At 43.4% G+C, this 15,552-nt stretch overlaps 1 protein-coding gene across 1 annotated transcript; it reads left to right on the top strand.

The window, feature by feature from the left end:
* The first annotated feature begins 2,766 nt into the window (after positions 1-2,766).
* LOC125446468 (zinc finger protein 239-like) lies at positions 2,767-11,118 on the top strand. Its single transcript, XM_059639704.1, has 2 exons — positions 2,767-2,806; positions 6,731-11,118. The coding sequence occupies exon 2, from the start codon at positions 7,210-7,212 to the stop codon at positions 7,903-7,905; it is 696 nt and encodes a 231-aa protein (XP_059495687.1). The 5' UTR covers positions 2,767-2,806; positions 6,731-7,209; the 3' UTR covers positions 7,906-11,118.
* Positions 11,119-15,552: the final 4,434 nt, after the last annotated feature.

The following is a 15,552-nucleotide window of genomic DNA, read 5'->3' as shown; positions in this document are numbered from 1 at the left end:
AAGCTTCAAAATCTCCCCTTCCCCCACTGCATCCCAAAACCAGCTCAGCTCGTCCCCTCCCCCCACTGCATCCCAAAACCAGTCCAGCCTGTCTCCGCCTCCCTAACCTGTTCTTCCTCTCACCCATCCCTTCCTCCCACCTCAAGCCGCACCTCCATTTCCTACCTACTAACCTCATCCCACCTCCTTGACCTGTCCGTCTTCCCTGGACTGACCTATCCCCTCCCTACCTCCCCACCTATACTCTCCCCTCCACCTATCTTCTTTTCTCTCCATCTTCGGTCCGCCTCCCCCTCTCTCCCTATTTATTCCAGAACCCTCTCCCCATCTCCCTCTCTGATGAAGGGTCTAGGCCCGAAACGTCAGCTTTTATGCCCCTGAGATGCTGCTTGGCCTGCTGTGATCATCCAGCTTCACACTTTGTTATGTTGGATTCTCCAGCATCTGCAGTTCCCATTATCTCAAATGTGGGGTGTTTGACTGAGTCTTCACACAGTCATCAATATTCATAGAAAATTACACACTTCGGAGACGCTGTTCAGCAGGTGCTGTCTGAGAAAGCTTTCACCAACTTATGAAAGCCCCTCATCCATCAGAGAAAACTAATCAAGTGTGACCTTTATGATGATGCTTTCCTGACATGTCAGCAACTTCTATAACATCAACAGATTCACAGAGTAAAGCATCCATTCAGACATGAACAATATGACAAGGCTTTCACAAAGTTCAAATGCATGTCTTCATCCATTGTGTCCTTATCTATCTAATGCACTCACATAGGGAAGCAACCCGATATGAGTTCTGTCATAAAGTCTTCACAGATTACATCCTGCGTCTTAACTAATGGAACATCAGTAAACATACATGGAACATAAACCTTTCGAGTGAGGTGTTCAGGATTATTTCACCTCCTCTTCTTCCTCGTAACATGCATTGATGTCTCCACATGGATTTGGAGCTGGGTTACCTGTTTCTTTTGCACTCAGAGTTGTCTATGTTATTTAACCTCCAGTGCTCACGCAGGTGAGCTGTCTTTCCAAAGTACTGTTTTTTTTATTTAAAAATATACTCCAATCATAAAAGAAAAGACACATAGTTACTAGAGCAGTTTGATTCTGTACAGTTTTCATATATGGAGAACAAACAAGCACTGTCTTTTTATTTCAAAAGTATAATTTATTCATAAAAGTGTTTATTTATATATAATATATACAGTCACAAGAACTGTTTGATTTTGTACACAGTCTTTACATATGTAGAACAAACAAACCCAAGGTATTTCTTCCCAATACAAGATTGTATTGACAAGTATTGGAGGCACCAGGAGGGTCCAAAAACTGAACAGACCCCATTTACCTTCAGCGGGAAGACCTCAGACTGTGGTCATTCCACACTGCACCTTGGTGGCGGCTGCTCCAGTTTTAGTGCATCCCTCAGCATGTAGTCCTGGACCTTGGAACGTACAACACTCTGTCAAGGTCAACTCCTTGCTCTGGAAAACTAACAACAAGCACTTTTTTTTAAATTTCAAAAATATACTTCATTTATAAAAAAAAGTCTTTATAGTCACGAAAGCAGTTTGATTCTGTACAGTCTTCACATATGGAGATCAAATAAACCCAAGGCATTTCTTACTGTACTACATTTACATAAATTTGGGGCACCGGACCAATCTGATAACTGAATGGACCCCTATTTAACTTCAGCAGAAAAATCCTAGACAGGGGTCTTCCCCATTGTGCCAAGGTGGCAGCTGCCCCAAGCTTTAGTATGGCCCTCAGCATGTAGTCCTGGGCCTCAAATGTATTAGCAACACTTAGTTGAGGTCAGCTCCTTGCTTCGGAAGACCAACAAGTTTCAGGCATACCAAAGAACATCTTTCTCTAAGATGTTGGTCTTCAGGCGCTGTCGATATATGTCTCGGTGTGTGTCCTGGGGAACAACCCATACTGCACAGAGAACTGCGTCACAGAGCGGGTTGGAATGAATCTTGACAAAAACCACTGCATCTTCCTCCAGACTTGTTTCGCAAAGGCACAACCGAGAAGGAGATGTGTGACTGTCTCCACACTGAGCTCTCTACCTCACCATTTCAGCAGTATATTTCTCCACCCTGCAAAATACCCACTATCTCCCTTTCCTCTGATTTCCCCTTCTCCTTCAGAGATAGTAGGAACTACCAATGCTGGAGTCTGAGATAACAAGGTGTAGAGCTGGGTGAAAACAGCAGGCCAGGCAGCATCACAGGAGCAGAAAAGCTGATGTTTTGGGTCTGGGTCCTTCTTCTAAAGAAGGTTGGGGGGTGGTGGTTTACATTGTTGTTCCCACACAAATTTTCCCATCGCCAAGGCAAAAAGCCCCTGCACATAATCACAGCCATCTGGTCTTAGCCAAGAAGTTGAAGAAGGGTGGATATTTAAATTGTTGTTCCCACATAAATGTTCCCATTACGGTGGCAAAAGACTCAGCACGTGATCGCAGCCAACTGGTCTGAGCCAAAAGGCCAAGAACTACACTTGGTCTGAGCCATTAGGCGAAGAAGTGTAAGAAGGGACCAGACCCACAATGTCAGCCTTCCTGCTCCTCTGATGCTGCTTGACCTGTTGTGTTCATCCAGCTCCACACCGTGTTATCTCAGATTCTCCAGCATCTGCAGTTCCTACTATCTCTTATTTATTCCCACACTTATTTCGATTGGCTGTGAGAGACGTCAATCAGAGAGCCCACCCACTCTGCCCATTCTCTCCTCTTCCTCTTCCAGAGCTGGTTCACTTCCTATAGGGACTGAAAACCAAGTGAGGAGATGGTGAGTGAAGGAGCAGCTTTTATACAAATTGTATCCCATAATATCCACACCAGTCTTCAGGCAGTCTGACTGTCCTGTGGGTAATCAGGGGTGGAAATGTCCCTTATGCTGTGTGAGAAGATCCAGCTGAGAGAGCTGTTTACTCAGTGCTTTGTGCTGAACTGTTCGACTGTAGCTGTGTGTTGGATATTGAGTGTGTTTATTGGAAGCATTTCCCTCCTGATTTCCAGCCTGAGTTTTGTTGATGGCTCATTACTGAATGTGAGAGGGCGAGGTGTAACTATCTGGGAGGTGCAGAGTGTCTAAGGATTCTTCCTGATTTCCTAATGTTGAGTTCTGTGTGTTGGGAACTGGTTATTATCCTGTGGATTGTGAGTCGTCAGTTCTGGGTGTACGTGTGTGGGAATCTAGATGTGTGTTGTCTTTTCAAATTCCTCCTAACCTTCACCTCTTCCTATTCCCATCATCTGTGCAACACCCTCAGAAAAGCTCAGAACAAACTGCATTAAAATCGAGCCTTTCCGGACAACCGACTATCACAAAACGCATTATATCTCATGAGATAGTAGGAACTGCAGATGCTGGAGAATCTGTGACAACAAGGTGTAGAGCTGGACGAACACAAGCAGGCCAAGTAGGGCGGGCCTAGACGCTTCCGTCAGCCTTCCCGCTCCTCTGCTGCTGCTCGGCCTGCTGTGTTCATCCAGCTCTACACCTTGTTATCACATTATATCTCATGAAGTACTTTCCCTTTGAAATGTCAGAAATTTGGCATCTAATGTTTGTGCAGTGCATATCTACACAAATATCCTTGTGAAAATGACTTGATACTGTGTTTTTTAATGCTGTTTATTGAGGTAATTGTGCATTTCCTGGAGGGACTGAATAATTCCAAAAAATAGATTTGAATTCCCAATGACTGAATTAAAGCAATCACAGAATATTGCACATTTTTAGGAAAGAGGATCCCTAAATCGCAGATCGAGGCCTTTTGGCCCATCTGGTCTACACCCACCTTCTGGAAAGCATCCCACCCAAACCCATGCCATCCCCATACTTAGCATGGCGAATGCACCTAGTCTGCACATCCCTTGTCATTATGGTGTAGTTTCGCACAGTGAATCGATCTAACTTGCAAATCTTTGGACTGGGGACAGAAACTGGAGTATCCAGCAGAAACTCGCAAACACACGAGGAGAATGTACAAATTCCACACAGTTATCAAGTCTGGAATTGAAGCTGGGTCCCTGGCACTGTGAGGCAGCCGTCCTAACTCCTGTGCCAACCTGGTAACATTTGTTCCAAAAAAATCCTGAAAGGGTTTACAATCATCCAAAGGTTTGTAAACTATAAACTAATTTGACCAAACAATACCAAGGAGGAAAATAATGCAGTGAAGTAATAAAGTATCTCTTAACTTTCAACAGAATCAAATACCGACGCCAATATTTTACTTTACGTCTTGTATTTGCAGGAATGAGTCTTACTACACCCTCGATTTCCAATTAATTTGCTGCTGTCTGTTTTGCTGAATCTTAACCATTGATTGTGGAATGCCATCACTCTGAGTTTCCAGATAATTTGTGAATTAACTACAAACACTGAGGACCCCTCTCGTGATTCTTTCTCTAGTGTCACCAGATCTTTAGGTTGTCCCAGGATGTGTGTCCTCATGCAGGCATCACATTACCTCCCACATTTTGCCTGGCAGCTCACAGAAAGGACACCCTTTCCTCCCTGCTGACCACACTGACTACACTCCTTAGTCTCAATATCTCTCAGACCTGTTTCTCACGTCTTTCCTTTTCTGTCACAAATCTCAGAGACAGAAATTCTGTTCAATCAGCTGTGTGTTTTCATTTTATGAATTTTATATCTTGCTGAGCAAATGCCCATCTGTTGCCAGAATAAGCAACCCACTGCTGCCTGCTGCTGGAGACAGTCATAAAATCTCTCCTTTTCAGGGTATTCTATCTTAATCATAAATACTGTTTAAAAAAAAACTTAGTTTTACATTCACAGCACCGTGCAAACTTGAACCTTCTCAGCTGTGGAGGAGTTTGGTGTGGTCTTGGAGGGAACTCTCCCAGTTCCTCCTGAGAAGGCCGGATTTGATCATCCACTCGATATTTTAGCCTGAAGATATTTTAACAATGTATCTACACTCTCATGTACTGGCCTTCAACATGGTGTGAATGGAGATGTCCATGGAGCTGCCCTCTCTGTTACTTGATTGGTTTGCCACAGTTCTCAACAAGATAATTTAGGACTGCAGAATTAGTTGTGAAGATGTATAGCTCTGTTAATTATCTTCTATCTTGGTGTTTTGTACTGCAGAGGGTTCCATTGCAGAATAACCATTTGTTTCAAACCTGTGCTCTGAATTAAGCACAGTTCTCTCCCTAACCTGCCTATTGACTGGTTTGATGATAGTGATGGAATAAGAGCTGCGAGATTGGGATAGAATACAATCCTGCTGCTTGTAATAGCTCACTGCACCAAGAGGACACTCAGTTCTGGAGTCTGTCCTCAGTTTACTTCCGCAGTGATGATGAACACAGGCAAGGACTTGTCATCAGTTGGGAGGGCAGTGTAAATTTTCATGAACTTGTTTGACCTAAAGACATGAGACTTCATAGAGTCAATATTGTGGGATGGGTCATTACCAGGGATGGTGACGGAGGAGTCTGCAATGTTTTTGGATTGACACAATTCAGTGACACAAGTTCACATTGAATTCCTTGTATTTTTTACAGTCCACCCGAATGGGTTTTCAATTGCCCACATCGTGCCTGGGGAGATGGAGGTCTTAGTGGGGGAAACAAATTAGCCACATTTGCCTGCATCTGATCACGACCCAGTGTCCTTGCTGGAAATAGAATATGTATGCAGAAGAGAAGCAAGGAAAAAGAAAGGGCTTTTTAAGGTCTCAGCAAAGATTTGAAGCTTGGGTTGTGGGTGAGGTTGTTGACTTGCTCACTGAGCTGGTTTGTTTTCATTCAGACGTTTCATCAGTTCAGGGCCTGAGTTTGAGCTAAATGATTGCATTACAGTGAGTTAGATTGCAGAATAAAACACCAAGAGTAGAAGGTAATTAACAGAGCTATACATCTTCACAACCAACTTATCAGAGCAAAGTTCTGCAGTCTGAACATATCTTGTTGAGAATTGTGGCAAACCAAACAACAGGAGAAGGCAGCTCCATACACACCTCCATTCATACCATGTTGAAGGCCAGCACATGAGAGTGTAGGTACAATGTTAAAATGTTTTCAGGAAAAAATATCAAGCGCATGATCAAATCGGGCTGGGTAACATCATCAGTGAGGCCTCTGATGAAGCCATATTGTTCATGGAATTTATACTGTCTGATCTGTTATGGTGAGTCATTTCCAGTTCTGTTCTGTATCGGGTTGTATAAGGGGTCCAATTCTATATGTTTGTTGATTGCATTATGGGTTAAGAACCATGCCTCTAGGAATTCCCATGCCAAATTCCGTATTTGGCCAAACGTAGACACACATGGGAATTCCTAGAGGCATGGCTCTCAATCCATAATGTAATCAACAAGCATATAGAATTAGACCCCAAACACAAGCCCATAAATATCAAAACCAGCAATAACACTACTCATCATAACAGACCAGAGATTGTAAGTTCCAAACGGAGTAGAATAATATAGCTTCATCGGAGGCTTCACAGATGATGTTACCTAACATGATGATGAAACATCTGAATGAAAACAAGCCAGCTCGGCAAACGAGTCAACAACCTCAAGAACGGGTTTGCATCTGATTCCACCTGACAGGGGAATAGCAGATATTGTGGCTCATTGTGGCTAGTGTCTAACTTAGAGAGTCAGCCCCTTCAGCAAAGGAAGAGAGAGAGTTGGAGGAAATCATGTTTCCTTTTCCTGTTTTACAGAAGGATTCCATTGTACTCCACCAGAGAATGCACAGAGGATAGACGCCACAGAGCGATCCTAATCATCACCCAAGATACAACTCATCATTGAGGGAAGACATCCAGTCCCTTCACAGCATTGCTCAACACAGAGAAGTTTGGGCAGTGATATCATCCTCTGGAAATCAGTCAAGTTTGAGAGCTTTGAAATATCATCATCAGATCTGAAGCTGGTCAGTGGCTTGGAGCCTTCCATCAGAACCAACTTTTCTGACCAATTTGGCTGTGAGTGATTGGTCAGAGTGAAGCAGGAAAGGAGCCTGAGTGGGCTGCGAGTGTGGTGAGAGCTTCAATCGTTCATCAAACATCATGAACCACTGACTCGTTCCTGCAGGGGGGAGCCTGTTCAAATGTGAGGTGTGCAACGTGGACAGGCTGAGAAATTCTCCTAACGCACAAGCCGTTCTGTTGTACAACCTTTTTAATATCGACACAGCTTCATGGAAGAGAAACCTTTCAAGTGTGAAGTGTGTGACCAATCATTCTCACGCACAGCTCACTTTCTTATACACCAGCGAACTCACACAGGGGACAAACCGTTCACATGTGAGGTATGCAACAAATCATTTTCACAGTCATCAAATCTCCACAGACACCGACGCATTCATACAGGAGAGAAACCATTCGCATGTGACGTCTGTCACAAAGCCTTCACGCTGTCATCGAGCCTTATGCTCCATCAGACAACCCACACAGGAGAGAAACCTTTCAAGTGTAAAGTTTGTGATAAAGCTTTTCCAACATCGACAAGGCTCCTGCTACACCAGAGCATCCACACAGGGGAGAAACCTTTCAGGTGTCAGCTGTGTGACAAATCATTCTCTGAGTCATCGCACTTTCACTCGCACCAGCGTGTTCACACTGGGGAGAAACCATTCACCTGCCAAGTGTGTAACAAATCATTCTCACTGTCATCAAACCTCCGTGAGCACCAACGCCTTCACACTGGGGAGAAGCCTTTCAAGTGTGAGGTGTGTTATAAGAGCTTTGCACAATTGTCAGGCCTGGTGAAACACCGACACACTCACACAGGGGAGAAGAAAATATTTACCTGTGAGGTGTGTAATAAGGAGTTTGAACAGTTGTGGGGAATGTTGGATCACCGTCGCATTCACGCATTTGGGGAAGCCAAGTGAGGTGTGTGACTGAGCATTTACACAGTCATTGACACTCAGCAAACACTGACAGATCCACACTGAGGAAAGGCTGCTTGAGTCTCAAGTTTGTTACAAAAGCTTCACAGTGTCCTACCTGGTACACCAAATGACTTTTTCCGGGGTCAGTCTATTCAATGGTGAGTTGTAAGATCATGCCATCCCACTGTCAGAGTCATTTGTGAAACATGGACATATTCACACTGGGGAGAAAATGTTTTAAGTGTGAGGCGTTTGATAAATGATTTGAACAATAATCACGCTTCATTTGTCATCGATGCATTCACTCCAAAGAATGTGATAAAACCTTCAGAAAATGGTCGATCCTCTTGCTCCAGCAGAAAACCAACATGTGGAAGTGATTCTTCAGATGTGACATTTATAACAAGGCTCTCCTGAAATCTTCAAGCATCCTGAAACACCAGAGGATTCACAGGGGAGATGCCATGTTTGAAACAAGGTTTTCATGCATCTCTTCAATTTTCGGAAGTGTCACACTGGTGAGAAACCATTCAAGTGTGAGGTGTTGATAAGGCTTTGACACTGTCAACATATCATCAACACACTGATACAGGGAAGAAAGACTACTGGTGAGAGTTGTGGAAGAAAACTTCCATGCTGTTGTCAGACTCCCTGGAACACCAGTGACCTACACGGGAAATAAACTCTTCCAGTGTGACGTGTGTCAGGATTGTTTCAACACCCCTCTCTCACCGTACACTGACATCTACCCACAGTCTTGGAGTCAGGTTACCTGCTTCCATTGCACTGTCAGCTGACTTGTTTACCTTCCAATGCTCACACAGAGTAGCTGTCATTCCGTAGCACGGTCTGTCTCAGCAGAATCTGTCTTAAACTTCTCTTACCATCCAGCCAATCCTGTTAAGAAGAACAATATAACTTTTCACCAGATTTCCAAACATCACCAGAAGATGGCATCGATATGTGTAGAAGCTCCTGTATAAACTCAGCATTCTTTGAATGCTGTGTCAGGTACAAGTCACTCACTGATTCTCACTCGGACCAAGAAGACAATCAGATACTTTTTGGTTAGAAAGGCTTCAGCTGGTCGGCGCAACATCGGAGGCCGAAGGCCTGTTCTGCGCTGTATTGTTCTATGTTCTGATCAACGAGCACAAAGACCCGAGGGAGCAGTCATTTCTTAATTAATAGAGGTATTTCAATTAGCTTCAGAGTCTTTGGTCTCAGGAGGAGGAGAATCAGCCAGTGAGCCCAGCTGGGAAGTCGGGAGAAGGCAGGATGTGTCTCGGCTGTGACAGATTCCATTGTCTCACAACATTTCATGTCTTGCTCTCCACGTGCTGAATGCCCACTCGACCAGAACACTACAGGCCAGTCAATGTCCGCAGTCTGTCCTCCAGGTCAGTACCCTGAGGAATGTAGGAAATGTGAGAGGAGAACAGATTGCATTTGTAGAGCACTTTATTGGAGTAAAACATCCCAAAGTGTATCAGGAGATGTAATCAGACAAAAAAAATTAACTATATGACAGAGGAGAGGATGAACAAAAGCAGGGCAATGAGGATGGGATCAACAGGGTCCTAATGATGGTCAAATAAAAATACAGAAGGGGTAAGATAGGAATTCTAAAGATCTCTTAACCCCGAAGGAGCAACTATTCCAAACACTGTGAACACAGGGGCAGACACATGGAAGAGAAACTGCTCAAATGTGAGATTTACATTCCAACTTTCATGATGTTTTTAAGGATTCTGAGACATCAGAGCAGTCACACACAGTATCTGAGGTGTGTGACTGATTCTTTACCACTCATATCTGTTCCCCACCTTTTTTCCATCATACATTGTCGTTTGTAGATAACAGTTCTTTCTTAAATGCCTCTATTGAATCTGCCTCCACTATTCTCTTAGACAGAACATTCCATACCCTAACCACCCACTGTTTTCCTTGTGTCATCAGTGTCTTTCTGCCAATCACCTTAAAATTGTGTTTTCTCCTCTTGATCCTTTCATGATTGGGACTGTAGAGAGTCCTAGAAGAAGACATCATGGAAACAGGTCCTTCGGTCCAACTCGTCCATGCCAACTCGATTTCCTAAACTGAACTGGTCCCGTTTGCCTGCGTTTAGCCATATCCCTCTAAACTTTTCGTAACCATGTACCTGTCCAAATGTCTCTTAAATGTTGTGATTGTACTCACCTCTACCACTTCCTCTGGAAACTTGTTCCATCTACACACCATCTTTTGCATGAAAACGTTGGCTGTCAGGTTTGTTTTACATCTTTCCAGTCTCATCCTAAACCTATGCCTTTAGTTTTGGGCTCCCTTACCCTGGGGTAAAGACCAGGATAGGGAAGTTCCAAAGAGCACTGATTAGTTCTCCCAAATGAGCAATTGTGAATCAGTGATGTGAGAAATTGAACTGATGAAAGGTTGTTGGTGGTTGACTTGGACAGGATGGTTGCCTCACTGGTATAATTGAGGTAAAGAGAGCAGGTAGCTATTGGATTGTCATTCAAAGTGTTCAGTGAAGCTTGCCAGACCTGAATGACAAACAGGCTGCTGTTATGGTGTTGGTTTAGATTGTCAGAGAAAAAGATTTACTACTGCACAATCATAATATCATAAAATCCCTACAGTGTGGAAGGCCATTCAGTCCATCGATTCCACACTGACCCTCCAAAGAGCATCCCACCTAGACCCACCCATTACCCTATCCCTGTAACCCTGCATTTTCCTAATCCACTTAGTCTGCACATCCCTGGACACTATGGACAATTTAGCATGGCCAATCCACCTAACGTGCACACCTTCAGACTGTTGGAGGGAATCGAGAGGAACTCATGCAGACATGGGGAGAATGTAACAACTCCATACAGACAGTCATCCGAGAGTGGAATTGATATGTGCTCTGGGGACATGTAACACTAGAAAACTTTCCAGGGTGTTCAGCATTAGAGCTTACAGGAGATTCCAAAGTGGACATGTTCCAATCTTTGGGAAAACGCATGAACTAGGTTTTTTTTATCTGAAATGACCAAAGCAACTTAGATCAGAAAAATGTCGTTTATAATCATCGTAAAATTGCACCAAACATATTTTAAATATTTCCTTTGTCTTAGTGGATAAACACACTTCTTGATGTACCAGTTTTGATAAACCCTGGGTACAAATGGTGCCAAGATAACAAAGTGTGAAGCTGGATGAACACAGCAGGCCAAGCAGCATCTCAGGAGCACAAAAGCTGACATTTCGGGACTAGACCCTTTATCAGAGAGAGGGTCTGGGCCTGAAACGTCAGCTTTTGTGCCCCTGAGATGCTGCTTGGCCTGCTGTGTTCATCCAGTTTCACACTTTGTTATCTTGGATTCTCCAGCATCTGCAGTTCCCATCATCTCCAAATGGTGCCATTTGCTTTTTTAAGTATTCTCTCAAACTGTCCTGCCAGCTTCAGAGATTTTGTCCGGACACATCAAGGTCTGTGATCCTGAACCCTTTTGGAACTGTACTTCTATTTTAGATTGTCTTTCTGCATTCTTTATACAAAATAAATCATTTCACATTTCTGTGCATTAAATTTCTTCTCTCACCTCTCTGCCCATTCTATAAACCTGGCTCCTTTTGCTATTTTACACAAACCTCTTCAGGATTCATGATTCCTTCAACTTTAATACTTTGTAAAATGTTGTTAGTGTGTCTTGTACAACAACGTCATTATTGTATCTCAGGAAGAGACCTAATTGTCCAAACACTGACCCCTGGAGAACTCCATTCCCAACCTGCCTACAGCCACAGAAATGGTCTTTAACCATTCCTCACTGTTCCTGGTCACTTGGCCCATATTGTATCCATGAGGCTACTTTCCCTTTGATTCTGTGAGCTGTAACTTATCTCACAGATCTGTTGTACAGCATGTTTTCAAATGCCATTTGAAAGTCCATGGGCACCACAATAACAGTATTCCCCTCATCAAGCCTTTTGGTTACCTCAACCAATGACTTAGTTACACTGTCATTGCCCTTTACTAATCTGTTTTGCATTTGTTAATTCACCCACATTTACCCAAGTGGTTTCATTTTCCCCTCAACTATTGTTTCAAGAAGCATGCCCATTGCCAACGTTAAATTGACTGACCTGACTAGTTGTTGCTGCTTTTATCTTTACAAATTGTTTGAAATGCAAATCATAATTTGCAATTCGCCTGTTCTCCACTCTACTCCCAGTTCTCAGAAGATTGGAGAATTATGTGGTGTCTCCACGATTCCCACTCCAGCCCAAATAATCCCCTCCTTCAGAGCAGCACATTGTTCACGTACCATTTCACCTCACCATCTTTTATTCCAATTTATCTGGTCAGATCCATTCTGATGTCATTACAGTTGGTCTTCCTTCAGTTAGTTATTCTTATTCTGAATTCTTCCTCATCTTTCTCTGTTATCACGCCTAAATTTTCTGATACAGTGATCACAGTGATCCTGGCATTAGCAGGGTAAGATGCCATCCCGGATCCCTCCACCCTCTCGCCCTTGGCACAGAAACATTTGTTGTCAATTTCAAGTCTCCTATCATGATTGCTGTTCCAATCTTCTGTGTGTCCCTCTGTGTGGCTGAGCCGGCCGTGATACCATCAATTCCCCAGATTACACATCACTTCCATCAGCATTCAGAGTTCAGTATTGGTTGGAGAGTGAGATACATTCAGTGGTCACTTCCTTTCTGACACTTCTTAAGCATACTTCTGAACAGCCTGGCTCTGATTATAATGGTGTTGCCCCTGTGTTTGTAACATGAGCCAGCTCTCAGATGTGCGTAGGGGTTAGAATCAGACCCTGTTTTAGTTGGTGATGTGAAATATAGACAGAGCCTCTTCAGGTGATAGCTGTTACCATGAGGAATGATTGTACTCTCCTGCCTGGAAGGACTACTATTCCGGGTATGGGGAGGGAGTTGGGGTGAGTCTGTACAGACCTGAGCCTCCTCAGTCCATCATACCTTGATGTAATAATGGTGCAATTAAAATCATTTCAAAACTAAATTCATGTTTCCTGCAGGAACTTGAGTCACTTTCAAATACTTTCTAATTTGGTTCATTCACGTTTTCATGTAAGCAGGATATTGTATTGTTGTTTGTTTAATCATTCTGTGTAGATTTAGAACTCTTAATAAATTCACTGTTTTGCTAAAGCCAAGCGATCTAATTTGTCAGCATGGTGTGTTGCTCTTCACTGAAATACTCAAGATCTTACAGTAAGAGTCTTCCAACACAATCTGTTGGTCAATGTCACTGTGGCTGGGATAATTCCTCCATCAATTAGTTTATAATTTCCAGTTCACAGGAAGCATTCATCTCCCTTAAAAACGGGAGGCTTGCATTCATATATCAACTTTCACAACCTCAGGGCATCAAAAAGCACTTTACAGACAATGAAATGAAGGGTTGTAAGTTATTGATTTCATAAATCATATGCTCCTATTCATAGCAGTGGGTCAGCCTCCGTGCTCAGGTCTCTGGAGTAAGACTTGAATCCACAACCGTCTGGGTCAGGGATGAGAATGAGATCTAAGATATGACTGACAATGTGAGATAATATTTGCATGTATTGGGTTCACTTTATAAATGATTCAGTTCCAAGACTGTGTAGAGTGTTTCTCCCTGTAAACTAGCAGCCTGACAGTTTGACTGATAACGAGTTAGATGTCAGTGTTGTATTTATGTCTGAATTTTTGAAGCTGTGAAAGGTGGTAAAGCCCCTGGGGTCAGGAGAAAGGAAATTAATGGAGAAAGAAGTAGATTCCAGGAATGAGGAACTTTCTACAGATGAGGTACAGGTAGAGAATCCCCATTACGAGCAAAATCAAACGATCCTAAATCTCACTGACCGAGGCACAGCATCAGTCCAGAACAACCATCTGTCATCTGAAAATCAGGAACAAAAACAATGTTGCTGGAAAAGCTCTGCAGGTCCGGCAGCATCTATGGAGGAGAAAACAGAGTTAACGTTACGGGTCCGATGACTCTTCCTCAGAACTGATGGTGGCTGGGAAGACGTCAGTTTACAATGCTTCTTCAGCACTGGCATGGAGTGAACATTTTGAGTCTGGACTGGTTCAGAAGAAGAGCCACATCCAATCTTGAAGAAGGGTAATACCCAGAACATTAACTTTCCCTTTCCTCAGATACTGCCTGTCCTGCTGTGTTCTTCCAGGCTCCTGTTTGTCTCCCTTCGATTCCAGCATCTAGTCTTTTTTGTCTCAAACATTGTTAAGATGCAGGTCCATTATGGACTGAACAGCACTGTATTAAATTCCTATTCCTGATTCGTATTCCGCTTCGTGCAACTTCATTCATACCATAGTCACAGCAACAAGGAAACTCTTCCTATTGTAATGTCTATTTTATGTTTAATCAACTTTGTGGATTTGAGCTTCAATGAATTAGATTTAGCTTTTATTGTCACTTTTCACTTGCATGAGCACAATGAAAAGTTTACAAGCTGCAGCTGACAACGCCATCTTCGGTACAGAATCTTATTAACTTGCTTTCTTTATTTTTCTGCTTTATACTAAGTTAAACATTGCAGTCCTTCTTGTTAAAGCATCGAAACAGTAAATAGTTCAACATTACTGTCCATGGCTGCCTGCTCCTGCTCTCTCCGCCAACCCCGGGGGCTGTCTATTCTTGCTCTCGCTGCTTTGGGCTGACGTTGCTTCGCTGCCGCCTGCCTGCTCCCGTTCTTCCCGCAGCTCCATGGGGCTGCTTGCTTTCGCTCTCACCACCGGCCTCCTGGGCTGCCCGTTCCTGCTCTCGCTGCCTCAGGCCGCCTGCTCCCCACTCTCACTGCCTAAAGAGAGAGCTCAGAAGAGCCAGGAGGAGACATGAGAAGTTGTTGGCGGATAGGATCAGGGTAAACCCTAAGGCTTTCTATAGGTATTTAAGGAATAAAAGAATGACGAAAGTAAGATTAGGCCCAATCAAGGATAGTAGTGGTAAGTTGTGTGTGGAGTCAGAACAGATAGGGGGAGCGCTAAATGAATATTTTTCAACAGTATTCACTCTAGAAAACGACAATGTTGTCGAGGAGAATACTGAGATACAGGCTACTAGACTAGGTGGGATGGAGGTTCACAAGGAAGAGGTATTAGAAATCCTTCAGAGGGTGAAGATAGATAAGTCTCCTGGGCTGGATGGGATTTAACCTCGGATCCTCTGGGAAGCCAGGGAGGAGATTGCCGAGCCTTTGGCATTGATCTTTAACTCATCATTGTCTACAGGAATAGTGCCAGATGACTGGAGGATAGCAAATGTGGTTCCCCTGTTCAAGAAGGGGAGTAGAGACAACCCTGGTAATTATAGACCAGTGAGCCTTACCTCAGTTGTTGGTAAAGTGTTGGAAAAGGTTATAAGGAATAGGATTTATAATCATCTAGAAAAGAATAAATTGATTAGGGATAGTCAGCACGGTTTTGTGAAGGGAAGGTCGTGCCTCACAACCCTTATTGAGTTGTCTGAGAAGGTGACCAAACATGTAGATGAGAGTAAACCAGTTGATTTGGTGTATATGGATTTCAGCAAGGCGTTCGATAAGGTTCCCCACAATAGGCTATTGTACAAAATGCGGAGGAATGGAATTGTGGGAGATATAGCTG

Source organism: Stegostoma tigrinum, chromosome 34 (genome assembly GCF_030684315.1).
Source record: "Stegostoma tigrinum isolate sSteTig4 chromosome 34, sSteTig4.hap1, whole genome shotgun sequence".
NCBI lineage: Eukaryota > Metazoa > Chordata > Chondrichthyes > Orectolobiformes > Stegostomatidae > Stegostoma > Stegostoma tigrinum.
Note: the sequence above shows the minus strand (reverse complement) of the source record. Positions and strands in the feature narration are given on the sequence as shown.

Bases quoted from the DNA above. Each gene is read 5' to 3' on its own strand.
- LOC125446468 (XM_059639704.1), top strand. From the start codon at position 7,210: ATGGAAGAGAAACCTTTCAAGTGTGAAGTGTGTGACCAATCATTCTCA.